The sequence below is a fragment of the Ipomoea triloba genome, chromosome 6 (assembly GCF_003576645.1).
Source record: "Ipomoea triloba cultivar NCNSP0323 chromosome 6, ASM357664v1".
Lineage (NCBI taxonomy): Eukaryota > Viridiplantae > Streptophyta > Magnoliopsida > Solanales > Convolvulaceae > Ipomoea > Ipomoea triloba.
The window spans coordinates 16,191,607-16,214,742 of NC_044921.1; the positions used below are offsets into that span (position 1 = coordinate 16,191,607).

Genomic DNA, 23,136 nt, shown 5'->3' on the forward strand with positions numbered 1-23,136 from the left:
AGACTTGCTATATATGTATGAATTATTGACAAAAAAAAGTAGGCTTTAGATGTGAGTTTTACTTATATATACCTAGGAATCTGAAACATTTTGAAATTTAATGATTGGTAAAATCAATATGTTTTACAGTTTGACTATCAAAACTAATTTTATGGAAAAAATCACAGAATATATACATGTAGATTATAAAATTAAAATTTCAGTGTCAATATTGTTATGACTCAATGCTTTTTTCTTTTTTCTTTTTTCGAAAACATGACTCAATGTTTTGATTACATTAAAAGTGATTTTTTAAACTTTCAAGCTCAAGATATGGCACGCTTGATGAGTCGCAGCTGGAAGGTCAATGATCCGCTCTCCGACTTTAGATGTCGTTGATCAAATTAATCAGTACATGTGCGACATGAATATTGCAAAAGGACGAATATATTTAAGTTGTAACTCTTTGTGTAAGACAGAACCAGACGGTGAAAATCTATTAGAAGTACACACTCATAAATTCTTAAATAGTTTGAGATTGTATGATTTTCTTAATCATTCATTAACATTAATTAAAGGTCGGTGCACCTGTTATGCTATTGCGGAAGATAGACCATTCTCTTTATCTTTATAATGGTACGCGATTCATCATCACAACATTAGATCACATTGTTGAAGAAAGAATAGTTAATGGGACACATGAAGGAACCAAAGTTCTTATCCCTCAAATGTCTCTCACTCTTTCTGATACGAGATTTCCCTTCAAGTTCCAGCATAAATAATTCCCATTGATGTTTACATATGTCATGACTATCAACAAAAGTCAGGGCCGAACACTAACTCACGTTTGGGTTATTGCTGAAAAAACCAGTTTTTAATCATGGTCAATTGTACATGGCTTTCTCCTGAGTCACCCATCCTGATAGCCTGAAAGTGTTAATTAGTTCTAGACGAGGATGGACAAGATTGTGTTGCTACTACCGATGTTGTCTACAAAGAGGTTTTCAATAATGTGTAAATACAACCGGTGATATTATATTTTTTTTCAAGATGGAAAAATTGTTATATATCTACACAAAAATATATCTTCCATACATATGAATTAGAATAGCAATTGATTTCTAGAACTGAGTTACTAGAGAACGACCATATTTGCCCAATCTATAAAAATCCTAAACAATTATATATAAAATCTTTAAAATTCCAGCACCGCATGCGTACATCTACACATTAGCTATTAATTAAGCAATTATTTGCTGAAATTCAAACAAGGATAACATCAGAAAACATAATTGATCCAAAACATATCTTCAATTGTACTATATAATATTTGATGTTATAATTTATATAATTATATATCGATCCAAATATTCTTAATATATTATAACAAATCCATACCGTGCATCGCACGGGTGAAAATACTAGTCGTAATAATACAGTACATATATTTCCCTACAACTTAATCTATACTTCTATACTTATTAATAAAAATAAAATCCTTCATTTTAACTTTCCGCCCAAAACACTCCTATATTATTAAGGTTTGCATAATGTTGTAAAATATGGTAATACAATTTATATTCGTACTACAATTGTATATTAAAATATGGTAATAATACAATTCCTAATACAATATATCATTTCCTACTTTCTTTTTTGTAATACAATTCCATATTAAAATTACTAATCGTAATAATACAATACATACATATACTTCCCTGCAACGTAATCTATACTATTAAATAAAAATAAAATCCCCCATTTTAACGTCCCGCCCAAAACAGTACTATACTATTAAGGTTTGCGCAATGTTGTAAAATATGGTAATACAATTGCTATTCGTACTAATTTTTCTAATAGCTTATACGCGCCTATTTTCTTTTGTATAAAATACAACCATAAATTTTCCTTCATTCCTCAACACAGTTTTAACAAATTCATTCCGTGTCGCACGGGTGGAAATACTAGTATATATAATAGTAATTTAATTGCTTGTTATCTGAAATTGTCATTTGAAGACAATTTACTACGTAGTATCACTTCCTCAAATGTATAAAATATAGATTAAAATAAAACCACATATTATTCTATTATAGAGCTCAGGTCTTTTCTAATATATCTTTTATTTAAAACTTTCAACCGCTACAAACGTGGCAAATTTATTGACTTTAGGTGTTGGAAATATAATGAACCCTTAACAACCACATGGTCAACATCTAGAAGGGGGACAAACCCCTCCCTAACAATACAATCACGTGAAGTGAAGCAAAACTCTACAATATCCAAACAGGCCTAAACCCTTCAAGAGAGAAACATAACTATGTGATTTTTTATTTTTTTTTGACAAACATAATTCGATTACTCTTTCAATTAAAAATTCCATTCCTTAATTAAAAATGAGTAGCATTATTCCATTTTATTGGTCGGTAATATGATTTTTAAGTTTAGATTAATTCTTTTAATTAGATTTTTGTTTTATCTTTTTGTTATTTTGGATGTCATTATATTATGATCAATTGTCTTAATTTTTTAATTTTTTTTATTTTAAAAACATTTATTCGTATTATAAGTTCATGCATAACTAAACATCAATATTGATAATCATTCAAATTTCACCATACTTTCCACCAAAACACACCCTTTCTATTTATTTTTTTAAATACCAAAATCGTTCTAAATTGTGATTTGTGAATAAGCCTACTTAAGCTACTATATATACCCAAACCCCAACAAACCATCCTTTGTCGGTTTGACCATTCATCTTAATTCTAATTACAACTAACTATCTTTTGTATCTTTGTCCATTCATGTTAATTATTAGTAAAACGCCTCAACTGATCTGGAATGCAACATAACTGCTCGTGATCTAGAGTCTTATACTGATATGAGGCTGATATGAGGATCCAAAATCCGCTTCGAACTTGTGATCCACCGGACTGTGTCGCATTCCTCCATGGTAAGTCATAGTATCATGCCTTGAATTGAGCAAGATTAAACTCGGCTAACGCCAAACATAAATATTACATACACATTAAAATTTGCATGGAAACTTACAGCTATTATCTAAGGGTCACACTTGTGTGAGACCGTCTCACGGATCCTTATTCGTGAGACGGGTCGGGTCGGGTCAAAGCACCATGACAATGTCATACTTATATATGCAAATCTCACACTTATATGCTCAAATATAACACTAATCAAAAATACAATTTTTGTTACTTATAAGAGAAAAAGTAATACATTTTTCATAATAAGTAATGTTGACAAGTACCTCTCACTTATAAGGGCAAATATAATACTTTTGAGGAAAAATGTAATACTTTTAAATCGAAATGTAAAAGTATTGTATTTTCCCTTAAAAGTATTACATTTACCCTAATAAATAACAAAAACTTTATTCCTAATTAGTATTACATTTGAGCATATAAGTATGACATTTGTGCATATAAGTGTTACATTTGCAACCTGACCCGACCTGACCCGACTCGTCTCATGGTGAGACGGTCTCACACAAGTTTTTGCCATTATCTAATTGTGTTTACTAGGTAAATCTCATTATTGCGTAATAGTCTGCAAATCACACAGAAAAGACAATTGTATTAAAACGATCTTGTGCGACAGGCTTAACTGAAAGAGTGTTGGTAAGAATCGCACTCATACCTTTAGATACGAGAGTCATGTTCCACCTACTCGGTCACTTTTTTTTCGAAACTGCGCAATTTATATTTACATTATAAATAGTGGGTAATTTAAGGATCAATCTATTATCTATGTACCACAAATTTTCACAAAAATCATTTGAAAATATGTGATTCATATTTGATTAATAATTTTTTTTTTATCACGGGTTGAGATTGGCCCGTTCATGATAACCAAGAATTTTTATTTTGTTTTATTTTCACATTAGATGATAAAGGATTTTAATGAAAATTTATGATTTTGTAACTTCTCTCGTATATATATTGGCTACGATACATATATAGTAGCCTTACTATTATTTGGTGATTTAATTAGCACGTGGATGGATATTTTGAAATAATATGTCGTCATTAATTATTAAAGACTCATTAACATTAACCCAATGGGTTAGCTCAAATGGCAAGTGAGCTCTCTTTGTGGAGAGGAATCTTGGGAGAACTCCGTTAAATGGATGGAGAAAGGCTCCCTTTAGGTCAACTCCTTTGCCTCTCGGAGTACACTGTAATATTTATTCTATACTTTCTCAAATATTTTTAGTATTTAAAAAATCTAAGCCCTACGGAGACTCAATCAATTAAAATATGGAAGAGATTCTATTGAAATTTTTAAATGTAATACCATTCATACATAACTCACTACCCTAACCCAATAGGGTAGCTCAAGTGGCAAGTGAGCTCTCTTTGTGGGGAAGAATTCTAGGAGAACCTAGGTTCGATTCCTGCAAGTGACGATTCCCCCTGGGCCGGCAATGAAACTCACATGCCTCATCAAGGCTTACCTGGGCAACCTCAAGATTAACCTTGTCCAGGGCGAATTTTCAAGTAAAAGTTATTGTGTCTCTTGATTTTTCTCTCACATCATTTATATTCTATTTATTAAATCGGTGGTGTTGGCCCGCCCTTTGACTACCCCCATGGTGAATAAAATCAACACATTCTTCGATGGCAAATTCCCGGTCAACCAACTCAAAAATTAAAGTAGAAATATCTCTATATATAAAAATAAATAAATAAATTAGATAGGGTCGTTAGGTCATATTTAATTTTAGTCAATTTTATAATTCTTGTCAAATATGTCTAAAAAAAAAATTAGATAGGGTCGTTAGGTCATATTTAATTTTAGTCAATTTTAATTTGTAATTCTTCTTGAAATTATTTTATTTTAAGACAACTAACAATCTGTTTCGTCTAATCAAATGCCTATAAAAGCACACAAATGCTTCTTTCCCGTAAACACCAAAACAAACCTTAAGCTTATCATCATTCGAAATGGCATTCAACAGCAACTCTGATAACCTTATTGCGATTCTTAGCATTGATGGAGGTGGTATTAGAGGGATCATTCCAGCTACTATTCTTGCTTTCCTTGAAGCCCAACTTCAAGTAATGACTTCTAAAGTATTTGAAGCATTTTTTTTCATTATTTAACATGAGTGTTGAAATTAAAGTATGTTTATTTTAATTTTATTTTTTATTAGGAATTAGACGGTGAAAAAGTAAGAATCTGCGACTACTTCGACTTGATTGCTGGAACGAGCACGGGAGGATTGGTGACCGCCATGTTAACAGCTCCAGATGAAGACAAGCGCCCGCTTTTTGCTGCAAAAGACATTCTTCCCTTTTACAAAGAGCACGGCCCTAAGATATTTCCAGAACGGTATATATATGTTTTTTTGCTTTTGAAAAGTTGAAATTTATTCTGTAAAGATAGTAATATTGATGTATATATTTGACTGGGTTCGGATTTTTTTCATCCCTAAATTTGAGAATTAGTAAGCATAAATTAATAGTTGGATGCAGCAATATAATAATTTGTGTTGGTTGTATTAGATACATGACATGCAGAGGCGGCGGTTTGTTTGGAACCATGAGAAGAAGTTTGGCATCGTTGATTGGTCCCAAATATGACGGTAAACACCTCCGCGAAGTTCTTGAAGAAAAGCTCGGAAACACTCGACTGCATCAAACTTTGACTCCAGTTGTCATCCCCACCTTCGACATCAATAACTTTCAACCACTTGTATTCACCAACTACGAGGTACACATAGATGGACATATATATATATATATATCAGCTCAAATACTGCGGAGCCTTAACGTGTGATCAGTGCAGACACACCAATAGTATATAAAAAATGCACCAACAGTGTTAGAAAAACGTACAACAATGAAATGAACAAATGCACCACAAAGCACCACACGCCTAAAAAATGCACCATACCTCCCCACACCTAATGGTGCATTTCCGAACGTTATGTGATGTTTTTATGCGTACCTGATAGTGCTTAAAAATTCTATGGATCTCCATCAAATTTTAAAAAATACAATGATATTTCCGTAATTATAATTGAAGCATGTGCTAGTTGGGCTACTGCACATTTATGTTTATATTATATTTATGCTCAACACGCCCCTCACGTGTGCGTGCCGAGTACTTCGATAGACTCCAAACAACATGTGGCCATAGTCTCGACCTTTGCATGACTTGATACCAAAATGAAGCATGTGCTCCATCACAACTAAAAGCTTAATCTGATAGTTGGACTTTACATTTATGTTTATATTATATTTATGCTCAACAATTATCATCAACTTCACTATGCAAAGAACACTTAAATATGCAAACCTGATAAACTTTATAAAATCAATGACAAAAGCTAAATTTAAAATCTAAACGATAAATGTTAGACTTAATGCAATATTTTATATTTTTATTTAAAAATATTGCATTTTTTCTCAAAACTATTACTAACCTTTATGAGTATCAACATTATTCCTAGAGTGACTTTTCTATGAAACCGTCATGGGGTGAATATAGAATATTGAAAATTATATTGTAACACTAGTCAATTATATTCTAATATATGTATTACATTTTTATATTGACCCGACCGTCTCACGGATTCGTTGTCTTATTCTTAATGAGTATTACATTTCCATCATATCTTGATTCAATTCATCTCAAAAATAAAGATGGTTGAAACGATCTCACAGAAAAGTCAATCAATATAATATAATATGCAGGCGGAGGATAGACCTGAGTTGGACGTTAAATTGTCAGACATATGCATAGGAAGTTCCGCAGCTCCAACATATTTTCCTGCTCATTGTTTTAAGAACAGTGATGATAAAGGCAACATGTTTGAGTTCAACCTCGTCGACGGCGGCGTCTGCGCTAACAATCCGGTATATATAATGACATTCTTTAGTAACATAGTTAGTTTATCAGTTAATTTTAACTTATTTAATTACTATTATCTGTTTGATTTGATTAAACAATCAATATGTGTGTTTGATTAATTGTTTTATGTAACAATTTATTACTTCAAAAAGTTAAAATTCAAAGAGCTGTTAAAAAGTAACTTTTTCAATCGGTGTTTAATTTTAAAGAGTCATCATTTCGCATATAATCAACTATTAGCTACCAGTTAATTTACCAAAATTATTTTTCTACAATCAGCTAATGGTATCATCTAGTCAAACTAACTAACACAATCAGCTATATGTCTATATAGTTATGAGTTGAACTAAACTTTTGGGTTTTGTGTTGCATGTATATAAGACTCTGGTTGCGATCAGCACAGTGACGCAAAAAATGGTGAGGAAAGATCCACATTTCCCAGTATGGCAAGCAACCAGAAAATTTGAAAATAATCCTATAAACCACCAAAGACGATTCCTAATACTTTCATTAGGCACAGGATCTTCAAAATATTCCCAGAAATACAGTGCAGACATGGCGGCCAAATGGGGCATCATCGGATGGTTGACTCACGCCGGCGGCAACCCTTTGATCGATGTTTTCTCCCACGCCAGCTCCGACATGGTGGATTATCACATCATCACCAGTTTTCACTCCCTCAATGTCGGAGATAACTACCTCCGAATTCAAGTAAGATCAGATTATTATTTATAATGTTTTCACTATATATTACTCCCACTGTCTCATTTTATCTGTTATACTTACTATTTATTGGTCAAACTAACTATTTCTTTGTTTATTTTTTTTTAGTATTTTTTACTTATTTTTAAATTTGATTTTTTTGTGTTTAATAGTACTTTTAGTGTAATTTCTACCTATATAAATTTTGTATACTAATACTAAACTTAATATTATGAAAAATTAGATTAAAAATAATTGTACTCAAGCATTGTTAATTGAACCTGACACATAAAATAGAACGGAGAGAGTATTATTATTATTAAACTCGAATTGAAGAATAGTATGACAACGTAACGTGGGTAATGATCTAATGGGTGCAGGAAGATGAGTTAGAGGGAGAGTTGGCCTCAGTTGATGTGACGACGGAGGAGAATTTGAAGAAATTGGAAGAAATTGGGAAAAAGTTGCTGACTAAAAGTGTTTCTAAATTGGATCTTTTGACTGGAGAGTATAAGCCTGTTCCTACACGTGGGACAAATGAAGAAGCCTTGAAAAGGTATTTACCTTTAAAACAAAAATTAAATGACAAAAACTTGTGTGAAATCTACCGATCTCAACTTCTGAGATGAGAATGAGGTCAAAAGTTCTTATCGTTAATCAAAGATTTGATCAATTAATTAAAGATCACTTGTCTCACACTCTCACGTACTGAGATCGTGAGACGGTCTCGCACAAGTGTTATCCAAATTAAATACTCATCTCTAATAATTATATTAAGGGTCACACTTGTGTGAGATGAGACGGTCAGATTGATATGAAAATAAAATATTTATACTAAAAAAATATATAATACTGATTAGGAAGGGGGAAAATATAATATTTTTTAGTAAAATGCAATACTTTTACAGTATTTTTTTAATGTAAAAGTATTACATTTTGCATCAAAAGTATTACACTTTCTCCTATAAGTCATGTTAATAAGTGTTTGTTACCTATAAGAGAAAATATAATACTTATGAAGAAAAATGCAATACTTTTAAACCAAAATGTAAAAGTATCATTTTTTTTCTTAAAAAATATTACATTTTTTCATATAAATAATAAACATATTTTTCCTGATAAGTATTACATTTTATATATAGTATACGTATTACATGACCCGAGAGAGTCTCACGCAAGTTTTTGTATATAATTCAAATTAAGTTATTATCAAATTTTATTTGAATAAGTATCTCCAAATATACAATTCTAAAATTTTCATTTCAAGTGTAAAATTTCGGAGAACTAACTTTAGTTTCATGGTGCTATACTTTCATTTATGTGTTATTTATTGAAACTAGCATTCTATGTTATGGGTTGCAGGTTTGCGAAAATGCTATCAGAGAATAAGAGAAATCGCTTAAACAATGAAGTCGAATAAGATACGAAATGTTAAGTATTTAATTCAGTTTTTTCTTAGGTGTAATGCATCATATGGAAACTAGTTAAGCTATTCGTGAGGACCTTAATTCAGTCTTTTTTCATATTGTTATTACTTGTTATAATGTTTTTTTCTTCTTTTTTTTTTAAAAGATGATTTAATATTGATGCTTGGAGTATAATTTATGATTGATTGTAATAATTATTTGCTTTCCATGGTTAATGTCACTAATAATCAATAGTTGTTTGGATTACTGCAATGATAAGGTATTATTACACTCCCCCTCCAAAGAAATAAAGTTATGTTCCTGTAACTTAAACAAATACAGGATTGTAGAGGCTCAAGGTCATACAAGTAAATAAGCAATCACCACAAATAAGATTAACCAAGTCTAAATATTTTCCGAACAAAACATAGAGCACCACTTAGAAATATTAACAATCACAAAAAAAAAAAAAAAAATGCAACTATACAAAGTATGACACACATCTTAAAAGGATACCATGGAATTGTGGACACCTTGAACAACTTCTCTTCGGAAAACACTCCTTAATCTCTTATACTTCCTTTAATTGAGCCTCTTTTGCGTTGGTTGTTCCAAATTTTCCAATTTAATATCTATATTCTAGATCTCAAAACTTAGGCTCCCAAAAAGTTCGTACCTCACATTAGGGATATGATGAGAAAATGGTCGCTCAATTACATAACCGATCAAAAATCGATTAAGATTTTTTACCGCTATAACCGACCGAAGGTGTTGGTTTTATCCCCGACGAAATGGTCGAACGGTAGGCCAACATCACCGAAAAATCGACTTACACAATCGAAAAATTAGAGTGACTTCTCAGCCATTTTTTGTATTATGAATTGCTCTTGAGTACAGTAAATCGCTTGTTGATACCCCTTTTGTCAAGGCCTTAAACCCCTATTTATACAAGCTAGAAGGGATTTCTCCCTTAGAAAACTATTAAATCACTTTAGAAACTCTATCATTATTACATTTTAGGTACTTTCCCGCCGTTTCGCCAACAACCGCCCAAAACACTCCTATACTATTAAGATTTGCGTAATATTGTAAAATATGGTAATACAATTCATATTCGTAAATTGTACAAATATGGTAGTACAATTCCTAATAAAATATATTCTTCCCTACGTTCCTATTCGTAATACAATTCTAGATTAAAATTACTAATTGTAATTGTAATAATAGAGTACATATATCCTATATTATTAAGGTTTGCGTAATATTGTAAACATAGAGTTATTAAAGTGTAAAATGAAGTTATGAAATTGTAAACATAGAGTTATAAAGTTGTGAACATATGGAGTTATGAAATTGTGAACATGGATCCGAGTCCATGGCATAACAACTGTTAGAATTGTGAACTAGATTATTTTATTGGGCCGGTCCCTGTGGCTCAGGCCCAGTAGACCATCCATTAATAATAATAATAATAATAATAATAATAATAATAAAGTATGAAAAATAGTAAGAAAATACTAAAACAAAAATAACATGAACCATTCATTTAAACAATCAATTACACCAACATTTTTTGTCCTGTCATTTAAACAAACAATTGTACCAACATTTTTTTTCCTATTATATGCCTAACTTTATTGGTTCTTATTATATTCATTAGTAGATAATACATTGTATATGCACATAATATTTATTAATATGTATTTAAGCTAACTCTATAATATAATTTTCCTAATTACAATTTATATGGTTAGATTTATAATTAAGATACTTACATTTAGAAATTAAAGAAATTAATATTTAATTTTTTATGATAAATATAATGCATGTATTTAAACAAATTTATATATATATATATCCTAAACAACCACATGGTCAACACGTCCAATAACACGAGGCAAATTAAATCTATTGACTTTTGGTGTTGGAAATATAATATAATGAACCCTAAACAACCACATGGCCAACATGTCCAATAACACTATAAATCAACTACATGTCCAAATGTACATTTTCATTAAATGTTCAAAAAATAATAATACTCCGTAATATTTACTCTTGCAATATATGTTGTGTGGAATTAAATTTGAATTTAGAACTTTAATTTTTCATATGTCAACTCAACCATATAAATATCAACTGATATTTTTATGTTTACTAGAAGAAAATACTATTGTAAGTCATGATGATGCATAGAAGAATATTCATAATGACTAACGTGATAAGAAAAGAAAAAAGAAGAAGAAGAAAAAAAAAAGTGTGACAATTTTTCACCCAAAGCGGATGTTTGGTGTCAAACGGGTGTTTCTATACTAAATTAAATATATACTTCAATTAAGTATATATAGAATATATTTATGTTATTAGAGGAAAATATATACTAATGTAAGTCATTAGTCATTACACATAAACTTATATATGTTTATAATAACTATTGTGAATTTAAAAAAAAAATAGTGGAATACTTCTCACCCACACCGAGTGCGAGTTGATTGTCCAACTGAGCGATTAATGTATACTTTAAATATAAAATTAAAAGTAAAAATTTTGTCATTATATATAGTTTTTTTTTTAGTACTACTGACTCTGTTACAATGTAGTAGGGTGCCAAAGTATCTGATATTGGAAGGGAATTGTCTTTCGGATCTTAATCCATGAAATGGGTCGAATCTAGAATTGTTGTTTGTTACTTATGATATAAATAATAATGCTTGTTACAGAAAATTTAATATCAATTTGAATTAAAAATAAATTAAATCGTTACTTGGGATAGATATTGTAATACTTATATGTGAAATTGTAATATTATTTAAGATAAAACTGATTGTTACTAATGATAATTGATAAATATTATAATACTTATAAATAAAATAAAATTGTGATACTTACATATTCAATTATCTACAACTCAACCCGTCTTAGAAATATAATGCTTCACAAGTTTTTACCTTTTTCTATTTATTAGTGTTGTTTTATAATACCAAAATAGTTCTTCATTGTGAATAAGCCTACTTATGCTACTATACCCAAACCCCAACAAACCATCTTTTGTCGGTTTGTCCATTCATGTTAATTCTAACTACAACTAACCATCTTTTGTCCATTCATGTTAATTATTAAAAAGCCTTATCTGATCTGGAATGCAACAATATAATTAGTCGTCGCTGATTGCAGACAGTTTCCTAGTATTCTTTTTTTTTTTTTTTGACAACCAGTTTCCTAGTATTCTACGATCCAATTGCCGGAGCTTTTGCTGCTTTGCTTGTATTATTTTAGGATTTCAACACATGTAAATAAGTCAATCAATTAAATATGGAAGAGATTCCACTGAAATTTTCAAGGATGTTTTGTTTTTTTTTTTTTTTTTCTTCCCAAAAGGTTAAATTCCCAACCTAAGGGTCTTCATGCCCCGACCCGATAGAACATCTGGAAGAATGTAAATCATGATAACTCACTCAGCTGAACACATAGTCTAGACTTTTACTTACTGCGCATAAAGAACCCTTTCATTTTGAGAGGTCGCTCCCACGCTGCCACTGCTCCTGGTCTTTCTTCTCAAATTTCACTCATGTGACCAATTGAGTTGCACAACTCGATCCCCGGTATTATGAAAGTAAAGAATTAAGCGTGAAAGCAAAATGAGAAAACACAGAGAGAGTAAATGCTAGATTTACTCTCTTTTCATTGATAACTGCACTGTCTATGAAAACAACTGAATTCCCTGTGCATTATTAACTTTAAAAGGTAAAAATTTGTGTAAGACCGTCTCACGGATATTTATCCGTGAGACGGATCGGGTCAAGATGAAATGTAATATTTATACTAAAAATGCAATACTAAATCATGAATAAAATATTAAATTTCATATTGACTCCGATCTGTCTCATAAATAAAGATCTGTGAGACGATCACAAACAAGTGTAACCCAACTTAAAAATAATAGTGGAAAGTTGTTAAGTGGGATAATGGCCACCAAATGCAATAATATTTAATTATTTATAACACTTGAAATTATTTTATTTTAAGACAACTAACAATCAGTTTGTTTAATGCCTATAAAAGCACACAAATGCTTCTTTCCCATAACCACCAAAACAAACCTTAAGCTTATCATCATTCAAAATGGCACTCAACAGCAACTCTGAGGACTTCATTGCGATTCTTAGCATTGATGGAGGTGGTATTAGAGGGATTATTCCAGCTACTATTCTTGCTTTCCTTGAAGCCCAACTTCAAGTAATGACTTCTAAAGTATTTAATTTGAAGCTTTTTTTTTTCATTAGTTACCATGAGTGTTGAAATTAAAGTATGCTTATTTTAATTTTATTTTTGATTAGGAATTAGACGGTGAAAAAGTAAGAATTTGCGACTACTTCGACTTGATTGCTGGAACGAGCACCGGAGGATTGGTGACCGCCATGTTAACAGCTCCAAATGAAGACAAGCGTCCGCTTTTTGCTGCAAAAGACATTCTTCCCTTTTACAAAGAACACGGCCCTAAGATATTTGCGGAAGGGTATAATATATAGTAACTTTATTTTATTACTATTTTTTAAATGCCTACAAAGGATAATTTGTGTTGGTTGCATTAGATACATGACATGCAGAGGCGGCGGTCTTTTTGGAAAATTCAGAAGAGGTTTGGCATCCTTTATTGGTCCCAAATATGACGGTAAATACCTCCACCAAGTTCTTCATGACAAGCTTGGAAACACTCGTCTCCATCAAACTTTAACTCCAATTGTCATCCCCACCTTCGACATCACCAACTTTCAACCACATGTATTCACCAACTACGAGGTAAATATATAGATGTTAATTAATCCTAAAAATATGTTTGGTAAATTAGCTATTAGCTGATACTTAATTACATATAAAATGACTTTTTTTTTTAATTTTAGTGTTTTGGAGCAATAAGTTGTTATAAAAGCTAATTAATCAAATACTTATATTGGTTGTTCAACCAAGTCAAACAATTAATAGTGGTCAAATAAGTTAAAATTGGCATATAATAAGCTAATTATATGCACGGGCAAAAAACTTGTGTAAGATCGGGATCCTTATCCTTGAAACGAGTCGGGTCAAAATAGAAATGTAATACTTATATCGAAAAATATAATACTAATCAACAATGTTTGTTACTTAAAGGAAGTATAATTAACACTTTGATTTATACACATTTTTTCCTCAAAAGTATTAAGTGCCCAATAACAAATATTTGGACATATGTATTACATTCACATCTTGACTTTAAGAATTCGTGAAAAGGTCTCACATGGGGTGACTTAATATAATATAATATGCAGGCGGAGGATTGTTCTGAGTTGGACGTTAAATTGTCAGACATATGCATAGGAAGTGCCGCAGCTCCAACGTATTTTCCCGCTCATTATTTTGAGAACATTGATGATAAAGGCAACAGGAGTGAGTTCAACCTCATCGACGGCGGCGTGTGCGCTAACAATCCGGTATATATGCTTGAACGTCGTATGTATGTATGTATTTTAGGTGTTAGTTGTTCCAACGTAACCAAACTTTTCCGTTTTGTGTTGCATGCATTATATTATGCATATATGTATATGGTGTACGTAAAGACTCTGGTTGCGATCAGCACTGTGATGCAAAGAATGGAGAGTAAAGATGAAGATATGGGCGCTGGAACCAATCGTCGCTTCCGGGTACTTTCATTAGGCACAGGATCTTCAAACTATTGCCAGAAATACACTGCAAAAATGGCCGCCGACTGGGGCATTGCCGGATGGTTGGCTCACGGCGACGGCAACCCTTTGCTTGATGTTTTCTCCGACGCCAGCTCCGACATGGTGGATTATCACATCGCCACCAGTTTTCACTCCCTCGATGCCGGAGACAATTACCTCCGAATTCAAGTCAGATCAGATTATATAATAATGTTTTCACTATTATTATTAGCACTCCTAAATTTTATCCAAGAAGTTAATTAGATTTTTAAACTTTTAAAAATTACAATTAAACCTACAAACATGTTATTTTGGAATTTGGAGCAATAAAACCCACAAACATGTTGTAATTGCAGGTCAATTAGGGTTTTGCCGAACCTTGGACAAACGTCAGACCAAATCCCAACAATTCATGTCAAATACCAACGACCAACGGTCACCGATCGCCTCGTCCGGCAGTGGAGAACTTCTCCAAACGCAACAGGCAATCATTTGACGTTCGCCAATCATTGTTATTTGACATGAATTGTTCGAATTTGGGGGACGTTTGCCGAAGAGGTTCGTCGGAATCTTTATTGACATGCAATTCGTCAAGTAACCAACATGTTTATAGATTTATTTGCAACTTTTAAAAGTTTAAGAGTCTAGTTAATTTATTGGGTAAAGTTTATGGGCTATTTTAATTTTTTCCCTTATTATTATTATTATTATTAATTATTAAACTCGAATTGAAGAATTAAGAATACTATGACAACGTAACGTGGGTAATGAATGGGTGCAGGAAGATGAGTTAGAGGGAGAGTTGGCCTCGGTCGATGTGACGACGGAGGAGAATTTGAAGAGATTGCAAGAAGTTGGGGAAAAGTTGCTGAAGAAAACTGTTTCCAAATTGGATCTTTTGACGGGACATTATAAGCCTGTTCCTAATCGTGGAACAAATGAAAAAGCCCTGAAAGAGTAATACTACTAATAAATTCTTACATTCTATTTTATTTTCTACTTTTTATTTACAGTTACCTTTGAATTTTATTAAAAAAATGTGGGCTACAATTTTTATTACTTTCTTTTTATCATTCTTCAATAAAATCAAGATATTTATAGGGAGTTTTATTCTCTTGAAATGCATATATATATATATATATATATATATATATATATATATATATATATATATATATATATATATATATATATATATATAATATATCATTCTCCGCCTTGAAATGGTCTTCGCCTTTTGACTTTATTTTTATGGTGCTATATTATCATTTATGCATGTGTTATTTATTAGAACTAACATTCTATGTTATGGATTGCAGGTTTGCGAAAATGCTATCAAAGAATAAGAGAAATCGCTTAAATTAAAGAGTGAAGCCAAATAAGATATATCCGAAGAAATGTCAAGTATTTAATTCAGTTTTTTCCTAAGTGCAATGTGTGTTAAGAACTAGCTAAGCTATTCGTAAAGGTCTTAATTTAGTTTTTATTTTAATATTGTTATTGATTGTTATAATTATAACAACTATGATTAATATTTATGCTTGAAGTTTCATTTATAATTGTAATAATTATTTGCTTTCTATGGCTTGATGCCCACTAATAATTAATAGTTCGGATGCATTTTTTTGTACTTTTTTTTTAATTTCTTCTTGTCCCTTCCGCCCTCCTCTTTTGTTTTTTTTTTTGGCAAATAGTAGTACATAAAGAAGTAGTTATGAAGTCGGACAAAGAAAGAGAGTTAGGACGAGACAAACGTTAACAAAAAAACTATATGATAGATAAGTTATAACCGTAAAAGAAAAATGCTCCCCACCCCCTCCGCCCTCCTTTTTTTTTTTTTTTTTTGGCAAATAGTAGTACATAAAGATGTAGTTATGAAGTCGGACAAAGAAGGAGAGTCAGGACGAGACAAACGTTAAAAACAAAAATTATATGATAGATAAGTTATAACTGTAAAAGAAAAATAACATTATTTATATATATATATATATATATATATATATATATATATATATATATATATATATATATATATATATATATATATATATATATACAAAGAGAGAATGAGATTAGATTTGATACTTCATGTAGTGGCAATGGAAAGATATATTACCTCAGAGTCAAAGGAAGTAGTGGGTGGAGCAGGGATTGAATTACGCAGTTTACACCATCATGTAATACAAAATATTAATTTTGTTTAATTAAAAATCTCAGTGGGTGTGATATTAACTCTTTGTGCTTTAATACGTTGAGAAAGTAATTATGAACAGATACTGCATTGTAATAGAGTCAGTAGTATTTCAAAGAAGAGGTTTGGAATTTTTATTTTTCTAATTTTCCCGGTCAATGCCTATTAGAGTGTACGAGGTAAACTATATCGTGTTACATGCATGGTCCATCTTGCATGATTGACCCTAGTTCAAAACAATATCGTTTTGTATTAAATTTCAACTAGATGTTTAATAATAATATGATTTTATACTATTTCCAAAATATTTGTTCTATATGTCTATGAAACATAAACTTTAATGTATATAATACTAAAATAATGTACATCATATGTATATGTTCACTCATTTTATAGTAGATATAAATATTATTCTACAGATACATCATGTTTAATACAGAGTAATAGTCAACTTGTACTATATTCATTTGTTATATATAACCATAAATCTAAACCTTAATTTCATAAACATTTAACTAAATGTACATTATATACATTTTCATTCACTATGTAGTAAGTTGATAATGTTTCTTGAATATGTTCTTATAAATAAAGTTTAATATACATAAGCATTATATATAAAATAATGACTGGTCGGCTTTGTTTGGCACACATAGAAAGAAGAGTAAGAGTTGTGGTTGGCTTTGTGATCAAAACACAAGTCCTTTCCTCCTATATAGCTATATTGGAGTGAAAGACTAGTGGAAACCTCCTATAAGTCCTAGGAGAAGAGTGAATTGGGACCATTAGGTCGAGTTCGCTGAACCACTATAAAATTTTTATGTCATTTACTTTGCACACACTACAAGAATTAAGACATTTAGTGACAAATTTTTTGTGACACTTAGTAATTTAGTCACAAAAAATACTCTAGTTTAAGAGTGTTTTGGGAGGGAAATTAAAATGAAGGATTTTGTTTTTATTAATAGTATAGATTAATAGTATAGATTACATTGCAGAGAAATATATTTACTGTATTATTACTCTTAGTAATTTTAATCTAGAATTGTATTACGAATAGAAAGTAGGAAAGAATATATTGTATTAGGATTTGTATTATCATATTTTAATGTACAATTGTAATACGAATAAAAATTGTATTACTATATTTTACAATATTATGCACACTGTAATAGTATAGGAGTGTTTTGGGCGAGAAGTTAAATTGGAGGATTTTGTTTTTATTAATAATATAGATTAGGTTGCAGGAAAATATATGTACTGTATTATTGCGATTAGTAATTTTAATCTAGAATTGTATTACGAATAGGAAAGTGAAATAGAATATATTGTATTAGGAACTGTACTATCACATTTTAATGTACACTTGTAATATAAATATAAATTGTATTACCATATTTTACAATATTACGCACACCTTAATAGTATATGACTGTTTTGGGCGAGAAATTAAAATGATAGATTTTGTTTTTATTAATAGTATAGATTGTTTTAATTAGAATGGAGGAGGGAAACCCAAAATATGTACACAGCTAGCTAGAGTTGTACATCGAGCGCCACGAGGGGTATCCTGCCTTATCATTTTCTAAATAGGCTAATTATATTCAATGGGGCTTCAATTCGAGCATAATGTGTACTCCTTTAGGTAGCCCTTGGAAGCTCTGGCCAGATGATCTGCTACTATATTAACCTCCCGAGGCACAGCCACTACTCTACAGGCTTCAAAGAACTACAACTCTTATTTGCAAGCTGTTAAGACATTATAAGATGTAGTGTTAGCAATCATACTACCTATTATATCGTAGACTATATCAATAGAATCCCCTTAAAAAATAGCTCTCATGTATCCCATGTGCTTTGCTAACTGAATGCTTCTCAGTAGAGCTTAAACTTCGACTTGCAAAGGAGAACATGAGCCAATATTGTTAACGAATCCACTTACCCACACACCTGTGGCATCCCTTACAACTCCTTTGCAACCAGATTTGTTCTCTAAAGGATCCACAAAACCATTAAAGTTTATCTTTATTGTCTCATATCCTGGTTTCTCCCATGTGGACCTCTCCCATGAGTTCCCTTGAGCTCTGCCATGCTGACTTTTTGATTTGGAAAAAGCTGCAGATACTTCTTCTGCTTGTGCATAGATCCACTTGACTTTCGACTGGATCGGTTGAAAAGAGTTGTTAAATACAGCTTCATTCCTCCACTTCCATATCCACCAAATTGTTAATGCGAATAGGATTTTGACATTTTCTAGTCTATAGCTGTCACTCCTGTTGGTGATCATGTTGTCCAACCAGTATTGGAATTGAAGCCTTCTGAATTACACGTGGAGCAACGGGAAAACTTTACTCCAAATTATATGTGTTTCCGGACATTTCCGTAATACGTGGTCAATATCTTTTACCTTGTCTAAGCACACCCAACATTTGTCGCATTCTGTTAATCCTCTTTTCAATCTCATGCTATTAGTCATGATTTTAACGTGTCAGATAAGCCACAAGAAAGTTTTTATGTAGCTTGGAAGTTTCAGTTTCCAAATTGCGTTCCACTTAGCTGCCTCTGTAGAACCTGAGTAATTGACACTTCACTTTTCCATCCAATCCGATCTTTTGATTCCATATCTTCATGTAGTATGAACACGTTTAGTTCATTAAGTGTAGTTAACGGTAACAGATGTAAGAGATTATATTTGTTGTGGTAATGATTAGTAGCCCCTTAATAAGTATTAATGGTATATTTTGATTTTTACATTTCAGGAGGAAATTACTCAGTTAATTGCTTTACTGCTATTTAAGTAAAGCCTTTGTACTTCAACAACAAACATGTTGTAATATTTATTTTGAGAATTATAGATCCATCAAGGATTTCTCAAATAAACATATCGTATTTAGTAATTCTATGCTCATTTACAACTCAATAAAGAACACTTATGGTACATATTATCCCTTCGAAATGAGGGTAATAACTCCATTCGTAATCCTTTAAAGAAGTCATAATGACACATAATTCCTTTTTCAAAAGGAGAATTGCTCAGTCAATTATGATCTGTGCTAAAGTCATATAAAGACTATACCGTCCAGTGACCTTATGGTCATATGGTCACGACATTTATTAGCTGCATATCTAAGTTTATTCTGCCATTTATCTTGTATAGCGGAGCTTAATGTCATCGTACATGGGAGATTTGATTAAATCAATCAAGGATATCTGCATGAACCCTATGTTACAAAAACTCGCTATTATATCACCTCATCATTTTTATTTCTCTTTCGTACAAACATCCATTTGTAACCAACATGATTAACATTCAATGGTGTGTTATAAAGATAATCTATTTTAGCGAGTCGAGCTATGCCTTAATTGCTCCATTAAATTTTAAATAATGATGATGCATCTGTCACCTCACCTAGATCTAGTTTATTTAAATGAACAATTATATAGGCATGTGTTGTCGACAACGTACTATATAATTTTCTTCCAAATTCATGATAATTAATCAGATCGTTAACATTTCCCAAATATTAAGATTTGATTGTTCCGCATTCCTAGTATTATGTTTGTTTTGGTGCACCTTACTAGGGTTTTGTCGTCTGGACAAATGTCTTCAGGACGTAATTCTTTTAAGACAAAAGTGACAATGTTTCGTTACTAGATCTAGTATTATGTTTCATATCTCTTAAACCGATAGATCTCATACACTTCTGGTGTCAAGGAGTATCGAGATAAATATTATTTGGTCCAATTTTTGGGATTGTATATGGGTACTTGTCACTCTTTTCTGATCAACATGATCAGTGTATATATACATTATCGGTATATATATTTGGCAGATTATTTGCTATTATTGCAAATAGATTATCTTCTGAACTTATAGTTCAATCTTACTAGTACGTGGGTTATAATGAAGATCATTCCATTTCATGGGATTTATCGGCATTTAAATTTGGGTATATTTCCCCCTAATGCCATGAAACAGATCTTTAGTATGCAGTCAGCGTATCTATTGACTTCCTATCAAGGGCTCTATGTAAACAGAAGGAATGTTATAATCATATATATAGCCTATAAAGAAACGCAATGATGGTGATGTAATAATTGGACTGCACACTAAGAATAGTAACGCATATTGAGAAATGTTTACACGTACTAGGTTTATGGGGGATTTATATGCAGTGAGCTAGATTTGAATTCAAAAATATATCAAGTATGATGTCTCCAAAATCATCAATATCTGTTTGGGAATTTTTCCGTCGCAAACGGAGATATGACAAGCTGATAGACGACGGAACGAATTCCGTCACAAAACCCTTTTCGCGACGGAAAAATTCCGTCGCGAATCGCGATTTTTCTTGTAGTGAACATTTCAACAAACTAAATGATAATCATAAGTATGGTATGATTTCTCAAAGGTGCCAAAAAAAGCTTTGATAAAATTAAAGCAATGAATATCGTATAAGATGATGTGGATAATTTGGTTTGATTTAGATGCATACAACATCGAGAAAATATATTTGAACAAATTTTTAATTTCTTATTCCTCTTCTTATTACCAGAATGATCTTACTGATGATTATTCATATCGGGATGAACTATCACCATTGAGGGATAATGATCTTCAATTAAACATAGATCATGCACCTGTTCAAAATATTGAGCATCTTGGAACAGAATTACTATTGTAATCTATAGAGGAAGAGCCTATCACTTTTGAGATAGATATAAATTTTGGGTTATGATAAAGTATTTTCATGTTATGAATTGTTTTTGACATGAAAACCAATTGACATAATGTTACTAAATTGGTAGAGTAAAAAGGAGGCTCTACCGGAGTTCACAAAAGGAACCTTTATCAAGAAGTGGTTAGAGGTTTGGATATAAAGAGCATTAAAAAAAGGGAAAAGGTAGGTCATTAATATAATATGACCAACAAGAGCGTGTGCTTCAGGCAACGTAACTCCAAAACGGCAAAGACCCCTTGGAAGATTAGGGAAGCTATCATCTTCATTCGCTCGTGCCTCTTTTCGTGGGGATCATCCTTAAAGCATATCTATCGAGAGGCAAACCAAGTGGCTGATGCCCTCGCCACGGAAGGTCTTAACAAAAGCTTGCCCAAATTTTTTTTGCTCTTTCAATTCTCTCCCTGTAAAGGTTCTTCTTGCTCTTTGGCTTGACTGTAGGGGTTTTCCCCCAGACTTATTGCTCATCAATAAAATTATCTTTATTAAAAAAAAAAAGTCAACAATGTCCTAATTAGGTTTCAACAAAATGCTTCAGGGTGTGGTACGCACGTGACCAGTGCCTTTAACATCCACACTTGAAGTATACTTGCTGTTGTGCCAGAGTTATGATTGCATGTATGTGGTGGTCATTGATGAGTTGGATCATTATACTGCGTATTCGGGGTTTCGGGAGTTTGTTCTTACCACCTCGGCCTTTCCTCTTCCTCAACCCTTCCTGGTATTGTGTGCTTCGGGCACAGTTACAAAGCCAGCTGAGCATGCATTATGGGTTTGCATCAACAGTTGGTTGTGCTTAACGGTTAACAGATGGGGAGGTGGGGCGAAAATTGACTCAGGATGTTTCTTATAATTCTTTGCCTTGTACTACTAGTAAAGTACAAGGTTATTCGAATGAAAATAGAATAAGGTCTTGTTAAATCAAAGCCGGGTCAGAAACATCCTTCTTGCACAACTTAGATGGGCCACAACTTTGTGTATAGCTGATTTAGAATCAGTTACTAACTTAAAATCTTGAAAGCTCAATGTTAACTCAGTCAAGTTATGCCTTGGAAAAGGACCACAGATATTTGTTAGTCATAAGACTATCCTTCAGGGATTTCTATAAGGCATTCAGGTGGTCTTTCTCGGGAAGGTATTCATGTTTCAAGAATTGGTTCAGATGGTGGTGAGAGAGAAAAAAATTAGGAATTTTGGCTTTCAAGGCTACATTACTCAAGGATTACTTAACGATCGTGTCTTCAAGTTGCGTAGATGTGAGGTAAATGTCACCATCAATAGCCCATGTTAAATAATTGCCCCTGTCCGAAATAAGTTCAGTAAAACTTAAGTATCTATGTATACTTAGTCTAAATTTGAGGGTCCACTCCTAAAATATAATTTATAATCCAAATAATCGAAACTATAAATTATGCTGTATGACAGAATATGCATAAGAATTCATATTAAACAAATAAATTGCACAATAATAGCAATTTAACATATGAGCATATTCCATAATAAAAATTCAAATAATAGGCCAAAACAATTTATACATCATA

The 23,136-nt window shown here is 31.8% G+C and overlaps 2 protein-coding genes across 2 annotated transcripts; both read left to right on the forward strand.

The window, feature by feature from the left end:
- The first annotated feature begins 4,946 nt into the window (after positions 1 to 4,946).
- LOC116023558 (patatin-like protein 1) lies at positions 4,947 to 8,980 on the forward strand. The gene is made up of 7 exons (XM_031264561.1): positions 4,947 to 5,060; positions 5,156 to 5,334; positions 5,508 to 5,715; positions 6,702 to 6,863; positions 7,240 to 7,569; positions 7,941 to 8,116; positions 8,923 to 8,980. Exons 1-7 carry the CDS (start codon positions 4,947 to 4,949, stop codon positions 8,978 to 8,980), a joined length of 1,227 nt encoding a protein of 408 aa, XP_031120421.1.
- A 4,103-nt stretch (positions 8,981 to 13,083) lies between these two features.
- Positions 13,084 to 16,099, forward strand: LOC116023372 (patatin-like protein 1). The gene is made up of 7 exons (XM_031264367.1): positions 13,084 to 13,202; positions 13,304 to 13,482; positions 13,574 to 13,766; positions 14,273 to 14,434; positions 14,561 to 14,854; positions 15,447 to 15,622; positions 15,985 to 16,099. Exons 1-7 carry the CDS (start codon positions 13,089 to 13,091, stop codon positions 16,028 to 16,030), a joined length of 1,164 nt encoding a protein of 387 aa, XP_031120227.1. The 5' UTR covers positions 13,084 to 13,088; the 3' UTR covers positions 16,031 to 16,099.
- Positions 16,100 to 23,136: the final 7,037 nt, after the last annotated feature.